The 19,461-nt window shown below is 53.0% G+C and overlaps 1 protein-coding gene across 7 annotated transcripts in view; it reads right to left on the minus strand.

Annotated features, from left to right (window-relative positions):
• Positions 1-19,461, minus strand: part of ARHGAP39 (Rho GTPase activating protein 39) — a 91,077-nt gene that overhangs the window by 22,458 nt on the left and 49,158 nt on the right. For all 7 annotated transcript variants that reach the window (XM_055313895.1, XM_055313891.1, XM_055313894.1 and 4 more), the window contains exons 3-4: positions 11,887-12,321; positions 408-491 (exon numbers count right to left, since the gene is read on the minus strand). In XM_055313895.1, coding sequence (XP_055169870.1) covers positions 408-491; positions 11,887-12,321 — 519 coding nt within the window. The remainder of the gene's footprint in view (positions 1-407; positions 492-11,886; positions 12,322-19,461) is intronic.

Consider the following 19,461-nt stretch of genomic DNA (forward strand, 5'->3'; position numbering starts at 1 on the left):
AGCCAATGTCCATTTCTTTCCTTGTGATCAATACCAATCTTCCCAGCTTCAACTGGGGAGCACTCTGATGTGTGGCCTGGAGCTCCAGGGGAGAGTGCATGCTGAGGGTTCCCCAGGGACTCACTCCTCTGGTAGGAGCAACACTCTGTGGCTCCCAGGCTGGGCACTGACAAGCTTCTTCCAGCTTCCTGAAAGCTGCCACATGAACCTGGGGACCACTCCAAATGGTGCTGTGGCCCCACAGCCCCTCCTCATGTTCCTCCGGCCGGTGTGGGACCCCACATGGCGTATACATCCAGCTAGCTGCTTCCTATTGAGCCAGATTCTTCTCCAGCTCACCCAGGAGCTGCCAGGAAAACCACCCTCAGGTCAGGAGCCAGGGCCAAGTGTGAGCCAGTGAGATCTACCTGTAGTGAAGAAGCTGGCCATCCACATTATAATCCCGGTAAATCTCATAGTCCTTCTCAAGGAACACTCCTGGTGGTGAAGAACTGAAACATAGCAAAAGGGAAAAAAGACAGAAGCGTAAGTGCAGTAATTTAAAAATAGAGTACATTCAAAATAATAATCTTTCACTTTCAAGAATGTGTCATTCTTTTAGTGTCTCAGGAATAACTCCAGTGTCCAGCCCACAGAACTGTTCCCTCCATCAGTTCAAAGGGGTATTTCCTCTGCCCTAAGTCCACCCTCATTGCATGTGGCCTGGACAAAATGGACTGGAGACTGACCTGCCCTCCAGCAGGGACCGCCTCCGTCCAGAGGCTGGGGTCAGGCAAAGATATCAGCTGCTCCATCCTGGATCTTAGGGGCTCAGATGACTTGGAACAGGGCTTCTACTCTAAGGCCATAGTGACAGGGTTAGTGAGAACCACAACTTTGACCAGATGACCTGAGACAGAGCAGAGTTAGAAATACTCTCATAGTGGGGCACCTGGGTGGCTCAGTAAAACGTCCAGCCCTTGGTTTCCGCTCCGGTCACAATCTCAGCGTCGTGGGATCAAAATCCTGTGTCAGGCTCCGCACTCAGCAGGGAATCTGCTTGATACTCTCCCTCTCCCTCTGCTGCTGTCCCTGTTCTCTCTCTCAAGTAAAATAAATGAATCTTTTTTAAAAAGAGAGAAATAGTCTCCTAGGGATAATAAACTTTTTAAGAGTGCGTGTGCAGAGCACAACACACACTCAGTATCTGGGAAATAAATTAGCGGGTGATTATCTTGGCAGGTGTTCAAGGACATGTGGTCAAATTAATGTCTATAACTTGAAAACTCTCAGTAATCCAGAAGTAAAAGAAAATTTACTTAACTTGATCAAGAATAACCCATGTTAAACTCAAGACCTTCGTAGTATCTAGTGGTAAAAGGCTGAAAGTGTACTCTATGTTGTGAACCTAGAAAAAGTGAAGGAATCGATGGAACAACTACTAAAGACACCACAGAGACTCGTGATGCTGTATCACTCGTGTGATACAAGAGACCAACAGCTCTTCTTGTCGGGAGCAAAGCTCACTTTCATCACGGCAATAAGAACCACAGAAATGAAATAAAAGTCCAGGCATAGGTTAAAAAGGAGTATGTTGGATCGGTATGAATAAAACTATAAATTATTATTAAGGTATATAAAGGAATCTGAAAACGCACAAGGTTCCTTGAACAGGAAAACTCAATAATTAGGAAGATATAATTGATATAATTGATACAAGATATAATTCAAAATTGGTTAATACACTTAATGTTAATTCTGATAACATTTCCGATAGGAAGAAATGTTTTCAGAACTTAGAGTGTTTGGAAAGTTTACCCAAAAAAAGAAATAAGCACATAAGAGTAACTAAGAAAAAGTTTAGAAATTATAATGGGAGAGATCATTTTTACCATTAGATACACACAATACTACAAAGGTAAATAATTAAAACAGAGCTGCACTGGTAGAGGGCGCGGCAGATTCTGGAATGCAGCAGAAAGTACAAAGGCGGACTTAATGTGTATAAGAGTTTAGTAAATACGGGTTAAAAGTTTCATGCTCATCAAGTACAGCGGAAACAAATCCTGTGTCTAGCGGTGGGAGCTCCTGTTGCCTCGGTCCTGCTCATACCAAGACACGGAAAGCTTCTGGAAACACTTCTGCAGTATTTTCAAAACCGCAAAGGTAAATGCCAGAAAACTGAGAGAGCGCATTTAGTGCGTTTTTAGGTTTTTCTTCTGTGTAACTATATGTACTAGAAAGTACAACTGATGTGCACTGCTTCTCTAATAAAAACGTTCTTGTAAAAGCCGAATGAGTGAGTGCTTCAAGTTACCACGGGCTGGTGGTCCGAGTTCCCGACACATAATCGAGCTGCAGCAGAAACAGCCGGAAGCAGGAGCAGTGATGTACGCAGACACGTCTGCGCGACACCCGCACACGTCTACCTCTACCTCGGCTGGGGCATCGCTCCCCCTCCTGGCTGGACACCAGGGGACGACAAAGGGCCCGCAGGTCTGGGAGCGCTAGCTGTCGGCCAGAGTGGCAGCCACAACCCGTCTGTTCTCTGTGCTCACAGCGCTCTGTCGCTTGTGCCCGAGCCAGGCTGGTACACGGTTCTTCTTTCTTCAAAGCCAAAGCCAACACAACGTTCCCGCCACCAGACAGCCACCGTCACCTCCTGCAGGTCCCAGACCTCCTCCTTTTGAGTCCTATGTCGCCAGGGTGCCCTGGGCCCTCCCCGCCTCCACGTCCGGCACCAGGGCCCAGGGCTGTCGGGGTCCCAGGCTGCTGCGCACCCGCGGAGGCACCTGCTCGTGCTGGGCCCGGGCTGGGGCAGGGGCACGAGGCGCGGCAGCAGCCAGAGGCGGGCGGGCACGCAGGGGGCACCCATGAATGGCCCGGAGGGGGGGTGCAGCAATCGGGGCGGCGGAAGGCCACGCAGGGGCCCCGGTGCTGCACCTGGCACCTCCCGGGGCAGGAACGAGGCCTCGGAGCGGAGAGGGACGGTGCAGAGCGGCCGAGGCAGGCCCGGTGCCCTCGGGGGCCACCTGGAGAGCCCACCCGGTGCTGCCCCAGGCCATGGCCGCCCACTGCCGCTTCCGAGAGCCCGCGGTGCGGCCCAGAATGGCTTCTGGATTTTCCAAAAATGTTTGGCAGAATGTGAAAATGTTAAAAGACTCCAACTTCGGCGCCCGTACATAACCAGGTCGCGGAGCAGTTCCACGCCGGCTTCTGGGCGGGCTGGGTGCCCCGACGACAACGGTGGACGCCAGTCCCCGCAGAGACTGGGCTGCCGCCTGTCACCTCCAGGCCATGACCCGCCCGCCAGGGGCAGCTTCGCAGACTCCTGTCCCACGGACGCCAGCCCTCCGACCCCAGCCCACAGGCTCGACGGTGGGACACTTTCCTGCCATTTTCTTAAAACCCCCTGGTAACGCTGGACGCCGTGAATAAGGAAACCTCTCCCAGCCACTATCACCAAACACTGCATGACTGGAACGTGTGTGTGTTTGGTTTTTTTATGGGGGGGGGGGAGCAAATTTTATGCTTCTTAATGAATTCGAACTAAAGTTGTGAGGCAAACATCATTTATATGTGAAACGAACACTGCAGTCATTTGGCCGCCAACCAGTGTCTGAGTCACAAACAACATCAACTTGCTTTATCTACGTCCCATGCTGTCCAAACTTAAAATAAGAAGCGAGAACTTCCTTCCCACAAATTTGCAGCAGATACAGCCTCCAAGATCGAACTACAGTTCCAGCAGGGCCTTCAGACCTCAAGGCAAGTGCCAGCGCAGAGGAAACTTCCCTGCTTTGAAACCCACCTCACTGTGTACGGAGGAACTTCCATCTCCCCTTAGGCAGGGGTCAGCAATCTGCGGGGTCGCGGCCTCTACAAGGCAAATACCAAGAGGAAAGTCTGAGAGAACTTGATAAATGTCTTCCGAATGATGCTCATGGATTGATAATCAGTATTTAACAGTCTCTGTGTAAAAAGACACTTTCAAAGATGAGATATGTAAAATCTCATCGTAAGTCTCGACAGATGCACACCTATAGCTGGTTTGGAGAACAGGGCAGAGCAACTCCCTTCGATTCCTCTGAGCAGCCACCGTGGCCTTCCTGCCAATCCCTGAGCACATCAAGAGCCCTCCCTCGTCAGGACGCTGACCGGTGCTCCCTCCACAGGAACAGCCTCCCCCTGGGTCTGACATGGTGGGCCCGCACAGGACTCAGGGTCCTGCGGAAAATGAACTGCAAGCGAAGAGAAAATTCAATCAATCAGAGCCAACCCAGAACTGATACAGATGATGGAATTAGTAATGAGAATGTTGAGAGTTATTAAAATTGTATTCCATATGTTCTAAAGCTAAAAAAAAAAAAAAAGACATGTTAGGTAGAGAGAAGGAATATATAAAAAGATTCCAATCTAAGTTCCAGAGAAGAACAGGGCAACATCAGAAATGAAGAATGTGCTGGAAGGGTGAGCAATGGGACAGGCATCGCAGAAGGAAGGGTCAGCAGACTTGAAAGCACAGCAGTACAGTCTGTCCAGTGAAACACAGGAAAAACGAAGATTAAAAAGAAAGAAGGAAAACAGAAAAGGAACATCCAAGACCATCATGAGCTGCAGTCTGTTCTACATGTGACTGGAGTCCTGCAGGGATAGACAAAAAAAAAAAAAAAAAACTTGAAAAAAATAACATTTCCCAAATTTGATGAAAACTATGACCCTATAGGTTCAAGAAGCTCCATGGACTTTGAGTGAGAAAGATGAAGAAAACTTTAAGGCAAATCATAAACATATTGTTTGTAATCAGCAATATAGAGAAAACCCTAAAAGCAGCAGAGCACAAGGACATACTCTGTACAGAGATACAAAGTGAGGATGAGAACAGACGTCTCAGCAGAAGTGATGCAGCCCAGGAGGGCAGAGCAGCAAGACAGGAACATCCGTCTATCAGGATTCGAGACCCAGCAGAGACCGACGGACCTCACGGGTGAGAAGGAGATACTTATCTGCCACGTGAAAATCCAAAACAGAACTCAAGAGTCCTGGTAACTATACATTAATATGGGCAATGTTTTCCCCTTGTGTGTACATCTCTTTAAAAGATAATTAGCAGCTTAAAGCAAAAATAATAACAGTGTATCAAGACGTTTACCTTGGACATCAGGTACACCAGGAGGACGCCTGGAGTGTGCGTTAGGTTCTCACACCACAGGTGTATTCTTGCCCGAAGGCCTGCTCTGATCAGTTAATATACAATACAAACCCCAAAACAAGTAAAACATACCAGACAATAAAAAAAAAAAACACACAGCATAGAGATGAAGTTGAATAAAAAAATGTTTAATTAACCCAAAAGAAGAAAAAAGAACAGATGGAACAACAAAACGGCAAGATGACAGACTGAAACCCAATCACACAAATAATCACATTACATATGAGTGGTCTAAGTCCCCCAATTAAAAGGCAGAGACAGTCGGATGGAATAAAAAAGCAGGACCCGATCACAATGAAAGCATAACAATAGTTTAAAGGTTGGAAAAAGAGATACCACGTTAACGCTTCAAAGAAACCTGGAGTGCCTGTATCACTACAAGCAGATTTTGGAGCAGAGAATACTAGTAGACATCAGGAGAGCCATTTCATAGGGACAAAGGGATCAACTCTCGAAGAGGACACAGTTGTGAAGGTCTCTGCACCACACTGCGGGACTGGACAACACGTGTGGGCGCCTACCCGTGAGAAACCACCTAAACCATTCACACACTCGTGCACACACACTCTCTATGTCGGTGGACGCAGCAAAGAAGATCAACAAGCATCGCCAAACGACCAGGAGTGCACGGGAGTGACACACGAGGCCCTGAGCCTCCTGCTGTGATAGGACATCATCTCACACGTCAAATCCACACTACCACGCTCCAGAGAGCCCTAACCAAAGCTCACTGGGAAGCTAAAACCAAAGGCAAAACTACAAATACAAATGAGTACACAGGAAGGATTTAGAGAACACCGCGCCTTGCATGAAGGGGATCGTGTTCTTGTTTGATAACAAAAGCCGTATTTCGAGTCGTTTACGTTCCCTGTTGCTGAGGGAGTGGTTCCCGAGTTTGTGTCACTTCCTGTTTGGCTTCTATTATTACAGAAAAACACTGGGCTGCCTTTCTCCTTGCTTTCGCCTTTTACTAGATTAAGTAGGTTTTGTTTTATTTTCCCTCTTCTGGTCAGAAAGTTGTATGTGCTATGATTCTATGGGATTTTTCCTCAGTGGTTCTGCTTAAAACGTCTGTGGATCCGTATGACATAGGCATTCAGCAACAGGGAAGGTAAACAGCTGGGAACTAATGACTGCAGGCTTCTCAAGCAGCGCTGCTCTCACAGAGGACCAGCCACCTGAGAGAGGGTCAGCACTCCTCAAAATGCATGTCAATAGATCAGCGAAAACGCCGCTAGGGGCAGCCTGGGTGGCTCAGCGGTTTAGCACCACCTTCAGCCCAGGGCATGACCCCGGGGTCCCAGGATCGAGTCCCACGTCGGGCTCCCTGCATGGAGCCTGCTTCTCCCTCTGCCTGTGTCTCTGCCTCTCTGTGTCTCTCATGAATAAATAAAACCTGGGGATCCCTGGGTGGCGCACCGGTTTGGCGCCTGCCTTTGGCCCAGGGCGCGATCCTGGAGACCCAGGATCGAATCCCACGTCGGGCTCCCGGTGCATGGAGCCTGCTTCTCCCTCTGCCTGTGTCTCTGCCTCTCTCCCTCTCTGTGTGACTATCATAAATAAAATAAAAATTAAAATAATAAATAAATAAATAAATAAATAAAACCTTAAAAAAAAGAAAGAAAATGCCGCTCGGATCTTCTGTAGCATTTACATGATGAAGGAAGGCACACAACCAGCTAAGATGGTCTTAATGACGAAGAGGAGAGGGGGCTTCCAGGGGTCAGGGAGCTTATGCAAGCAGATGTGCAGGCACTACTGTTGCCCAGGGCAGCGGTGGGCAGTTTAGGAGATGAAAGCATATCCTTCCTGCCTCCCAGGAAATAACTCCAGATTCAGGCTTTAACGTGAAAATAAAACTGTAAGGTGAATGCAAGACATATAAGGGAATATCTTTGGATTTAGGCCAAGGAAAAACTTTTAAAAACAAAACATTAAAAGCATAAACCGGGCAGCCCAGGTGGCTCAGCGGTTTAGTGTCTGCCTTCGGCCCAGGGCGTGATCCTGGAGACCCGGGATCAAGTCCCACGTCAGGCTCCCTGCATGGAGCCTGCTTCTCCCTCTGCCTGTGTCTCTGCCTTTCTCTCTTTCTCTCTCTCTCTCTGTGTGTGTGTTTCTCACGAATGAATAAATAAAATCTTTAAAAAATTTTAAAATAATAAATAAATTAAATAAAAGCACAAACCACAAGGAAGAAAGAGTGATAAACTTCACTGCATCAAAATCAAGGACACAGGGACCAGTTAGCAGTCAGGTGACAGAAAACAGGATACTCATAACATCTACCAAAAGCAATGAGGAATTGATATTAGGAATATACTAGGAACTCCTGCAAACTAACACAGAAAGTAAGCCAGCAACTCCAGGGGAAAATACGTAAAAAAAAACATAAGCAACAAATATAAGAGAAAACTCAAATGGTTTTCGCTCATGAAGAGAGAATAAGAATCAATGGCAAAGAGGAAATGAAAATGAATGCACCAGCAAGATACCGCCCACCACGGAGCCCAGGGCTGAGATCCTCTGGCAGCCACACAGAACAGACCCCCAGACCACCCCCCCCAGGCCCTTAGTGGGGAGGTGTAGGGGCAGCACCCAAACTGGAGCTGCAGGGCCATCCCACAGTTGGAAGAGCAGCACCCCCTGAAGAAGGCACCCGGCCTATGGCCCATACATCACAAGAGCACATGTGAACTGCAAGACACACGCCAGGTCACAGGGAGGGAGTGGTGTGGGGACAACCAAAGGAGAAGAGGGCGGCCGTGAACAGCGTGTACCTTAGAGGACACAAAGATGATAAACTCAATCCTTTTGCTGTGTCAGTGATCTAAGTAAACAGAATGGCAATGGTCCTGCCAAACCAGAGACAGGTGTTCAGAACTGGTGACAAGTAAACCCAACAGCTCTGCATTATTTATAAGAGACACACTCAAAGTATAAGGAAAGGACTGCAGTTTGGGGAAAGATATTAAGAAGCCAATGCCCACCAAAGAGAACAGCAGTGCTACGTGAATATCAAGCCGACTCGGAGACAAAAATACGGGGATCAACGGGACGACTGCACGATGACAGAAGCGGCCATTCCCTAGGAAAGCGTAACAGCCCTAAATTCTTGTGCCACCAACCCACAGCTTCAATACAGAGGAAGCAGTAACAGACGGATTAACAGGAGAGACAGAAAATGCTACTGATCCAGTAGGAGAGGCTACCTCGTCAGAAATGATACATCACGCAGACAAAAGATTGGTACGAAACCTGCCTGATATAAGAGATTTGGGGGATCCCTGGGTGGCGCAGCGGTTTGGCGCCTGCCTTTGGCCCAGGGCGCGATCCTGGAGACCCAGGATCGAATCCCACATCGGGCTCCCGGTGCATGGAGCCTGCTTCTCCCTCTGCCTGTGCCTCTGCCTCTCTCTCTCTCTCTCTGTGACTATCATAAATAAATAAATAAAAAATAAAAAAAAGATATAAGAGATTTGATCTAATGAACACACAGAGAACCTCAGACCTAACAAACAGGGAAAAGAAATTATTTTTGAAAATAGTCATAAAAAAATTACAAAATTCAGGATTTAAGCCACAAAGTAAGTCTCAAAAACAAAAAACGAAACCGTTTTCGTTTTCGAAACCCATGCTTTCTGACCAACGTGAAATTAAGGTGGCAATGAAGAAGAATAAAAAATAACCTAGAGTTTTAGTAATTAAGACGTTTCTAAGTTACAGATAAGTCAAAGAAGAAATCATAATTGAAATCAGAAAATATTCAGGGTGCCTGAGGGGCTCAGTCGGTTAAGCCTCAGACTCCTGGATTCAGCACAGGTCGTGATCTTAGGGTCGTGAGATCGGGCCCTGCGTCGGGCTCCCTGCGCAGCGGGGAATTTGCTTCTCCCTTTCCTTCTGCCCCCTGCACTCTCTCAAATAAATAAATTCTTTAAAAAAATATTAGCAATCTGAATCTATTTTGAAAATAATATAGAGTAAGTATTTTAGAAATGGGAGAAACAGAATTAAATGCCGACTGAGAAGGGGCAGGGGGCACCTGTCGCCAAGCAACGCACACCTCAGCTTAAAACAACAGAAGCTCCTGCTCCTCCCAGGCCCAGAGGCCAAAGGTCCAAGCTCCGGGAGGGCAGGGCGGCCCCTCCTGGAGGCTCAGAGGCTCAGAGGCTCTGGGCCGTCCCAGGCCTTGCTCCGGCTGCTGGAGGGGCCGCCACCCTGGGCGCCCCGGGCTGGGGTACCAGGCCGTCTCCGCCGCCGTCGGGCCTCTCTGTGCATCTCTGTCCCAGCGGGACGCCCATCCTCCCTGTGGAGGGCTCGGCCTACCACGCTGGGGCCTCACTGCAACCAGCCAGGGGCCTGCTCCCAACCGCGCTGGGCCTGAGCTCCTGGGGGCTTAGGATTCCAACATATCTGCGGGGGGGGGGGACACGGACAGTTCAACCTACAACACTGACACCAACAGACTCCATAAAATGCGACATCCATTCTTTCTTTCTTTTTCTTTTTCTTTTTCTTTTTTTTTTTTTTTGCAATATCCACTCATAATAAAAAGTCTGGCAATAGAAAGGGGACCTCCTGCGCTTGCAGCGTCATAGTGTTACAAGGACAGCGGCCCCGGGGACAAGGCCAGGTGCTGGTGCTAGATCAGCAAGACTGGGACGTAAGAACCGATGTGTGTGTAACAGGAATGATCATAAGACAAGACTTCTGATATAAAATAGATAAAGCACCTGGAAATAAACCTTAAAAAATATGCAAGTCCTACGCCAAGATGTTTTAACACATGTCGTATTAAAGTGGGAGAAGACAATTTAACAGAGATGCCTATTTCCCCCAAATTGATTTAATAAACACAACATAATTCTAATCCAAATCCAAACAGGGCTTCTTGTGGAAATTCTGGCCCCAAAGCCATGTAGGAACCCCGCATCCCCACAGAATATCCTAGGCACCTGAAGAGGACACTCCCACCGTGGGTAGCGCGGTGCAGGGCAGAGGGGGGCAGCACGCTTCTCCAGCTGGTGCCCAGAGTGTGGGTGACAGACACGTCTGTCAACAGAATCCTAAAAAGAATCCGATCTCCCCATCTAATCACAGAGACGAGTCAGCAACCAGTAGGATAAGAATTCAAAATCATCACAGTCCACGTGAGGCTGCACCTTCGGAGGCCTCTCCAAACCCAGAGGCCGTCGAATCTGCTGGGCCAGAGGGCCTGCAGGAGGGCCAACCAGCGCGGCACAGCGCGGCCTGGCCCCGCAGGAAGCCAGAGGCGGAGGCCGAGCCCCCCTGTGCTCTCTCCTGGTGCTCACCACGGGAAGGTCGGTCTCCTCAGGCCCACCCAGCCCCTGCCTCTGACCTCTGGTGTGTGTGCAACGTAGGGGCCCAGGCCAGTCCACCCCAAAAGGTGTCACAGCAGCAAACTGATTATTTTGCATTGCAGCTGCTTGGGAAACCACGGGAGCAAGGTCATCAGACGCCCCTCTGTCCCCTGAAAGCTGAAGTAACCCTTCCACGTGAAAACACCCTCCCTGCCCTAAGAAGTAAAGAGACACCCTTCTCACCAGAGGGAGGGACCTCACAGCTGAGAAAGCCGGAGAAACAGATCTTGTGCACGCATGGTACCTCCGCCCAGCCTCGGCTTAGGATTCCTAAGTAAAGCTCCAAAGGTCTGTTGTCTTTACCCTGTCAACTCCTCACAAATCTGTTGTCTCTTTGTCTAAGAGGTATAATAACTACGCGCCTTGGCCACTTCCTAGGGTCTCAATTTCATCATTGGACCTCGGAGCACGAAAGGAAACTACTTTTTTCCTACTGTTGATCTGTCTCATGTCAGTGTAATTCCCAACGCAGCTGGAAGAGCCCTGAGAGGAAAGGCAGCATGCCTCCCCAGCAGCAGCATCCACGCGGATCCCACCCCCGGACCTGCCCCATCTTCCCCGACCCGTCTAGGAACACCACAGCCAGCTGTCGAGCCCCCCAGCCCCCAACAACCGCCAGCACGCCCACCCGACTGCGCCACACAGAACAGCACTTCCAGTGCCACTGACGCTGCCAGCCTGCCCTGTTTGCATCCTCGACCCCTGGACGTCCCTTAACAGGACCATAAGCTAGGTTTAATCACTTCGTGGTTTCCATTGTCCCTGAGGGAAATCCAGGCTGCCCCACCCCTGACCCCACCCTCCCCATCCCTGCTACCCTGTTCCCACCTGGCCTCCCAGCCAATGAGTGTCCCTACACCCTCCCTGGCTTCATGTCACCTTGTGTCACCAAGGCACACCCCATCCTAGCACCTTCCTGACGAGCCACTCCTTCTGGACTCCCTGAGCACTGAGCCCTGGAGCAGTACCTGTTAGGTGTGGGGCACCTGGGATACGGGGTACTTCTGGGGGGTCTGCCTCTGGTGGGGCCCCCACGCCACATTCACGTTTCCCACAGTGGACAGAACCAAACGACCTCACGGCCATTCGCCAGGGACCGTCCAGCCCCAGATGCCTCCTAACAGCCCTGTCTGGGAAAGGTGAGCACAGTAGGCCCATCTGCTGTCCCCCCAGAGGCCACCCTCCTCGTGGTCAACAGGGGCTCCTGCCAAACGGAAATGAGAGCGTTTGGGGGGCAGGGGTGGGAGCTGGTATAGGCCACTGCTTGCATGAGGTTCAGGCCCCACCCAGCACTCCGGGGTCACCCGCCTGCCTCACCTGCCGCTTTCTTCCTGCAGAGCCCCAAAAGTGGCCTGGCGGCTAGCCCGCCCCGAAGGCTCCTGCGCCTTCTCGCCGGCATCCAGCTCCGGCTCCAGGGAGGAGCTGGTGCTCCCCTCACGGCTGACGCTGCTGCCCCTCCCAGGGCTGTTTTCTGCGGAGGCGCGGGGCGACTCGGTGTTCTGCTTCAGGGTCTGCAGCTTGGCCAGGGGGATGATGTCACAGTCCTGTGGCCGGTGCCACACGGTGCGCTGGGTACTAGCGTTGTAGTAGTAGAAGCGGGATGTGTTGGGGTCAAACAGCTCCCACCACTGGTTCTCGCTGGTGCGCTTGATGCGGACGCCGGCAGGAGGGTCCCACACGCACTCGCCGGTGACCAGGTTGGCATACATGCGTTCGCGGGTGCGCGGCTCGATGATCTCCACCCACTCCAGCCTGAAAAACAGCAAGAGGAGCGTTAGCAGAGTCGGGGCACTGGCCTCTGGGAACAAGGGGCTCCCGCAACCTTGGCCCCACTGCCAACCCCACGGAGCAGGTCCTGCCCACCCCATGGTGTGTCCTGTGTCCCCAGCCGCTGCACAGTCCACCTGCCTGGGGAAGGGGTGATTTAGACCTTCCCACCCAGCATCAAGCCTTTCCTACACCTCCCGGCTCCAAAGGCAAGAAGTTCTATCACTTGGACAACAAAACCAGGCCACACTGAACTCCCACTGCTGATCTTCCCCGTGCTCATAACTGCCCGGTGCCCAGGAGCTCTGGGGCGTCCTGGCCAAGCACCTCCTCTGGCCTCTGCAGGCTCTAGCGTCCTGTCCTCAGAGGAACCTGTGTCCTACAGGATGCCCTGACCACCGAGGCCACCATGTCCTGCCTGCCTGCAGGAGGAACAGATGGCGCCGTCTTTACAGGGCCCAGCTCTGGAGCCATTTCCTCCCCGGGGCGCTCAGGGTACCTCCTACCCCAAGGACACAGTTTCCATTCCACTAAGTTTTTAAAAAGATTTTATTTATGTATTTGAGAGAGAGAGAGAGAGAGAGAGAGAGAGAGAGCAAGAGAGCACACGCAGGGGAGGGGCAGAGGGAGAAGAAGCAGGTTCCCTGCTGGGCAGGGAGCCCGATGTGGGGCTCGATCCCAGGACCCCGTGGATCCTGACCTGGGCTGAAGGTGGATGCTTAATGGCACTCAGCCACCCAGACACCGCTATTCACTTATCTTAGAGAGATACCGAGAGGATGAGCACGGGGAGGGGAGGGACTCGGGGAGGGGAGAGAGAATCCCAGGCAGTTTCCCTGCTGTGTGCAGAACCCAACATGGGGCTGGAGCTCACGACCCTGAGACCACGACTCAAGCCAAAACTGAAGGCTGGATGCTCAACTAACCTCAGGCATCCCCACCCCACTAAGGTTTTTAATGAAAACTAAATCTACTCAGAACAAGAGAATCCTTTTTTCTTTTTTTTAAAGATTTTATTTATTTATTCACAAGAGGCGGGGGGGCGGGGGGGCAGAGACACAGGTAGAGGGAAAAGCAGGCTCCATGCAAGGAGCCTGACACGGGACTCGATCCCGGGTCTCCAGGATCACACCCTGGGCTGCAGGTGGCACTAAACTGCTGTGCCTCCGGGGCTGCCCAGAACAAGACAATACTAATGCTGATACGTCTGCTATCAGGATATGTCTGGCTGACACCCAGCATACTCTTTTTCTGCCTCCAAGTTTCCACAAACAACAACCCTTTATTTATCTTTTTAAAGATTTATTTATTTATTTATTTATTTATTTATTTATTTATGAGAGACTGAGAGAGAGGCAGAGACACAGGCAGAGGGAGAAGCAGGCTCCCAGCGGGGACCCCGATGCAGGACTCCATCCCAGATCCTGGGATCAGGACCTGAGCCAAAGGCAGGCGCCCAACTGCTGAGCCACCCGGGTGTCCCAAACAACAACCCTGAAATGCCACAGGCTGCGGAGCCGTGTGAGGCTCTGGGCCCGTTGGTCCTTCTGCTGCTCCCGACCCTGTGATGGAGGAGTGTCAGCACCACAGGCCCGCCCCGGGGACCAGACCTGCTCTGGCCGCCACCGCTGGAGGGAGAGGGACCAGCCCCTCACTCGCCATCGGCTCCCAGCAGCTCCGAGGCTCTGGGGCCTCCTTCAAGGTCAGCAGCTGCTCCTGGAAGCCCGAGGCCCTGTGTCACCAGTGCCTGGTGTGGCGCAGCGAGGCCGGTGTTAGGACACCAAACACAGAGAGTCTGCGGCGGGGCGTGGTGGGGGCAGGTGCAGGGCCCCGTGGGCCCTGGTGCCCCGAGACCAAGGCTTGAGCAGCGGGGTGAGGAGGAGCACCGCGGGCAGGGGGCAGCGGGCATCCCTGCGGGCCAGGACCAGGCCTCGCCGAGAAGCAAAGCACCCCAGGAGCAAGCAGGGAAGGCGCTAAGGCCGAGCTCCGTGTTGGGAGGAGTGGGCAGCGGCCATCCCGATGCCGGGGCAGCCGGGGCAAGGGGAGCATGGGGGGCACGGGGGGGGGCACTGGGCACAGGGCTGGGCGGGAGCCAGGGGCCCTAGGACCCCTCCCCGCCCCGCCCCCCCGCGTGGCCCCCAGACCACGAACCCCTCTCGGAGCCCCGCGGCCTGCACTGGAGCTGGGCCTCCGGGGGCTGCTCGCCACCCCCTTTCCCTTCCACGTCTCCAACTCTTGGTTTGGAATCCCCTGGGGCGGCGACACAGCCCGCGGTCCCGAGAGCCCCTCCCCACAGCCCACGCTCCTCGCCGGGGGCACCGGGCACCGACCCCACGGGGGCCGCCCCCTCCCCAGGCCCCCGAAGGCCCCGCCACCACGTTCGCGCATCCCGGGTTCGCGCATCCTGGAGCACGGGCAGCCCACAGCGGACGCAAGTTCAGATTTAGGAAGAGACGAGAACGGCGGCAGGACCTCCCTGGGGGCGGGGCGGGGCCTGAGGGGGTGGGGCGGGGCTTGGAGGGACGGGGCTTGGAGGGGCAGGGGCGGGGGCGGCGAGGCCGGGAGGTGCTGGGGCCGCGGCGGGGCGGGGCCTGGAGGGCGGGGCCACGACCGCACCCAGCGGCGCCCTCTCTCCCGGGGAGGGGGAAGCGCCCCCGGGACAGCCCTCGCGTCCATCCCGTGCGTCCGCGGACCCCGCTGGCCTGGGACGGACACCGCCGCTCCTGCGTCCCCGCCGAGCCCTGCCCCTTGCCGGGTGCTGGGCAGCGGGCAGGGGGGCGGCGGGAGGCGCCCCTCTCTCTCCTTCCCACTCGCCCTCGTGGCCAAGGTCTCACCATGTGTCTCCACTCCACGGTGCCTTTTGGTTTTTTGCTGAAGTTTTGATTTTAACGTAGCTGAATTCCCAGGTACTGTCCGGATTCCTCCCGCCTCGTTTAAGGAATCTTCCCTCCTTCTAGGTCAGAACGATCTTTGAAGTCACCTTGTCACAGTTTTACACTTGACGTCATGTTGAAGTCGCTTCTATCTGGGCTTCTGTTTACTGTGTAAAATTTCATTTCCCCACACGGGTAACTAGGCGTCTCAGGACACTGCCCTCCGCGACGGACCCATGTCCAAGCATCCGTTCGGGGGGCGTGTTGGGGCGCCTTGTCCGAGCATCCATGTCCCTGGGCCCCTTTCCCAGTACTGGGGTCTGAGGGCCCATGTCTGAGCTCGTGTCTGAGCTCTGGTGTCCAGGGGACGGTGTGTGAGCGCCAGTGTCCAAAAAGCTGTGTCCAGGGGGCCTGTGTCCCGGGGGCCGTGTCCGGGCTCCCATGTTCGGGGGCCTGTATCCAAGGGCTCGAGTCCGGGGGCCCATGTCCAAGCTCCCATGTCCAGGGCCCATATCCAAGGGGCCGTGTCTGAGGACCCGTGTCCGGGGGCCTGTGTCCGAGGGCTCAAGTCCGGGTCCTATGTCCAAGGGCTCAAGTCTGGGGCCCGCATCCAAGGGGCAGTGTCTGAGCTCCCGTGTCCAGAGGCCAAGGTCCAAGAGGCCATGTCCAGGGGGCCCGTGTCCGAGGGCGCCATGGGCTCTGTGGCCCAGCTGAGGTGGTCCAGCACCCTATTGTCCTCACGACAGCAGCGTACGATCCGATTTCCAAAGCCCCTGTTCCGCGTCCTCCTCAGGCGTGTCCTGGCTATTCCTGGCCCTCCTCCCCGCTACAAACTTCAGAATCAGCCGTCCACATGCCCGCGGGGTCTACCCCCGGAGGATCAGACACGCATCCACTCAAACCATGGGGCACGCACTCACCCAGGGGTCCTTCAAAGGGCGTGGACATCTTGTCAGGTTTATTCTGAGGCTTATACACACTATCGTAAATGGTATATTTATTCTTTTATTTTTATTTTTTTTAATTTTTTTTAATTTATTTACGATAGTCATACAGAGAGAGAGAGAGGGGGGCAGAGACACAGGCAGAGGGAGAAGCAGGCTCCATGCACCGGGAGCCCGACGTGGGATTCGATCCAGGGTCTCCAGGATCGCGCCCTGGGCCAAAGGCAGGCGCCAAACCGCTGCGCCACCCAGGGATCCCTATATTTATTCTTTTAAAAAATAAATCATGACCTATCACGTACACAGAAGCATAGCACATAGAAATACCGTCATGAGCAATTATGACTTACCACAGGCACAGTCGTCACTCCCCAAGAAAGAAAACTAGGCAGCATCCAACACCCACACCTCTGTTCACCATGAAGACGCCACTGTCCCGAGTTTTAGGGCCACTGCCTCCTTGCCTCTATAGTTTCTCTACCTTTGAAGATAACTCTAAACAAAGTAATTTAGGTGTATTTCTTAATCATATTCACCCGATAACACTATTTTTTTGGTGTGGTTTGTTCCTTCACTTGCAACTGACACTGACGCTCTCACCTGCCACCTGCTCAAGCTCTCGTCCTTCACTGGGCAAACCTGTTACTTGGTGTTTTGTTTTTTAATATTTTATTTATTTATCTAACAGAACGAGAGCAAGTGAGCCAGAGCGCACCAGCAGGGGAAGGCAGAGGCAGAGGGAGAAGCAGCCCCCCCCATCCCCCACAGGGAGCCCAACGTGGGACTCGTCCCAGGGCCCGGGGATCAGGACCTGAGCTGAAGGCAAATGCTTCACCACCTGGGCCACCACGTGCCCCTGTTACACAGTGTTGTTGTTTTGTTTTGTTTTGAGTTTATTTAAGCAATCTCTACACCCAACATGGGGCCCAAAGACCCCGAGATCGAGAGTTTCACGTTCCACCGAGAAACCCACCAGGTGCCGCAGTCACACATTTGTGATCAGTTCTACTGCTGACAGACACTTGAGTTGTTCGCTCTCTGGAACTCTTTCTCACAGCCCTGCTGTGCAGGAGCCCCGGCAGGGGGTACAGAACCCTGCAGAGGCCAGAGGTGGGTCCCAGGGGTGCAGGCCAACTGCCAGAGGGCCCCGACCTGCTCTCCCCGGAGCTGTGCACAGCAACACTGCTTACTCCTCATCCTGGCCTGCCTGCTAGTGTTCAGTTTTTGTACTGAGAGACCACGGACTCTCTCTGCCCCAGGCAGAGAGGGAGACCCCAAGAAGATACCTGGAGGCAGAGGCCTAGGGGCAGGGGCCTGGGGGGCAGAGCAGGAACTGCGGTCTTGCTCAATTGAAGAGAGAAGGCACAAGAGCAGCTCTGGGCAGGGCTGACATGATCTCACTCAAGCTGATCTACAGAGAACAAGGATGGAGACTTCTGGAAGGCCAGGCAGGAACCCGTCCCAAGGTCAGGCTGGGCGCTCCCCAGGGGCTGAGACACAGCAAGATGACAGGGAAGGGGACCTGAGAAGCTGGGAGAGGGACAGGCCCACAGGGGACAGGGGACAGGCCCACAGGGGACAGGGGACAGACCCCCAGGCCAGCAAGACGCCGCTAGAGGTGGGAATGGAAGCTTGGCCATGTGCTCAGCCCTGGTGCTCCCTGCACGGACAGGCAGCTGCCCCCCGGTGGGGCACCCACAAGGCACAGTGAGATCCCTGCATCCCACCTCCTCACATAGCTGTGTTGTTTTTCTATCCTGGATCACAGAGCTGGATTTGACCAGAACAAAGTCCAGATGCTCCCAACGGAAGGACTGTTCTGGCGCAGAAGCTGAGAAAGCACTGAACTGAACATTCTAAGCCCTAAAGAAGCACTTTCAAGCAAATTTAATAGCTATAATTCTTTCTAAACAAAGAATAGCATCTGTTCCTTTTTTGGCACACTCCTGTGTGTGCGTGGGTAGAAACCCCGCTTTTTTGGAAGAATGTTCTGGTCACCCCTAGGGTACAGCATTGAACCCAGACTGTTGGGGAGCCAGTGGGTAGAGAATGCACACAGGAGGTGGACCCCTGAGCAGAGCAAGGAGGTGGACCCCTGTGCAGAGGGAACAGGCCTTCCCTCCCCTGTGAGGGAGACACAGCAGAGCCGAGACTGGCGCAGTGGTCAGCTCCTCCACCCAGGCCTCCGCCAGGCAGGCTGGGGACAGGGGACACACCTCACCCCTGGGCTGGGGCTGTCTGTGCACGTGGACAGAGGGTCTGCACGGTGCAAGGACACTCAGTCTCCAGGCACGTGAGAAGAAACTGCTCAAACTGTCTCTGTGGGCTGTGCTGCCAGGAGGGCTTGGGACACTGCAGGTGACAGACTGGCAGCAGCATCGAGGTGGGCTAGTGAAAAGGAGCTGCGTGGTGGCAGAGGCAGAGGGACACATGAGGGGGACTAAGACACGGTGCAGATGCCAGGCTGGCCCGCAGCCCTCTCAGTGCGCTGTGCTGTGCACCAGAGTCAACACGTAGGGCCCTTGCAGCCTTCTCCAGTTCTTGGAGATGTACGCTTGCAGACGGTGATGTGTTCAAATAAATATTTCCTGAAACAAAATGAGTGTCAAATACATGCCAGGCAATTTACCAGGTGAAAGGGACACAAGAGTGACCAGCACATTCTCTGCCCTCTGGATCCTTACAACAGGGGCACCAGATCCGTTCACTGAGGAAAGACAGTCTTTACAGCAAACGGGGCCAGGACAGCTGCACATACACAAAAGAAGGAAGCTGGACCCCTGCCTCACATCACACACACAAGTTCACTCAATATGTTTCAAAGGCCTAAACGTAAGAGCTAAAGCTGTAAAACTTAGAAGAAAACATAGAGTATAGTTTCATGACCCTGAATCTGGCCATGGATTCCTAGACCTGACACTAGAAACATGAGCAACGGAAGAAAAACAGATGAACTGGACTTGATCCAAATTAAACACTTTTGGAGCACCTGGTAGTTAGTGATCCCGGGGTCCTGGGATCGAGTCCTGCATTGGGCTCCCTGCTCCATGGGGAGTCTGCTGCTCCCTCTGTGCGTTCTCTCCCGCTGTCAGATAAACAAACAAAATCTTAAAAATTTAAAGACTTTTGTGCTACAAATGATACCATCAAGAAAGTGAAAAGACAATCACAGAATGAGAGGATACGTTTGCAAATCATGGATCTGATTAAAGACTTGTTGGCTCTCTATCTTCTTTGGAGAAATGCTAATTCAGATTTCTACCCATTTATTTTTTTCTGCCCATTGAGAGTTCTTTACATATTCTGGG

Source organism: Nyctereutes procyonoides, unplaced genomic scaffold, assembly GCF_905146905.1.
Source record: "Nyctereutes procyonoides isolate TBG_1078 unplaced genomic scaffold, NYPRO_anot_genome, whole genome shotgun sequence".
NCBI lineage: Eukaryota > Metazoa > Chordata > Mammalia > Carnivora > Canidae > Nyctereutes > Nyctereutes procyonoides.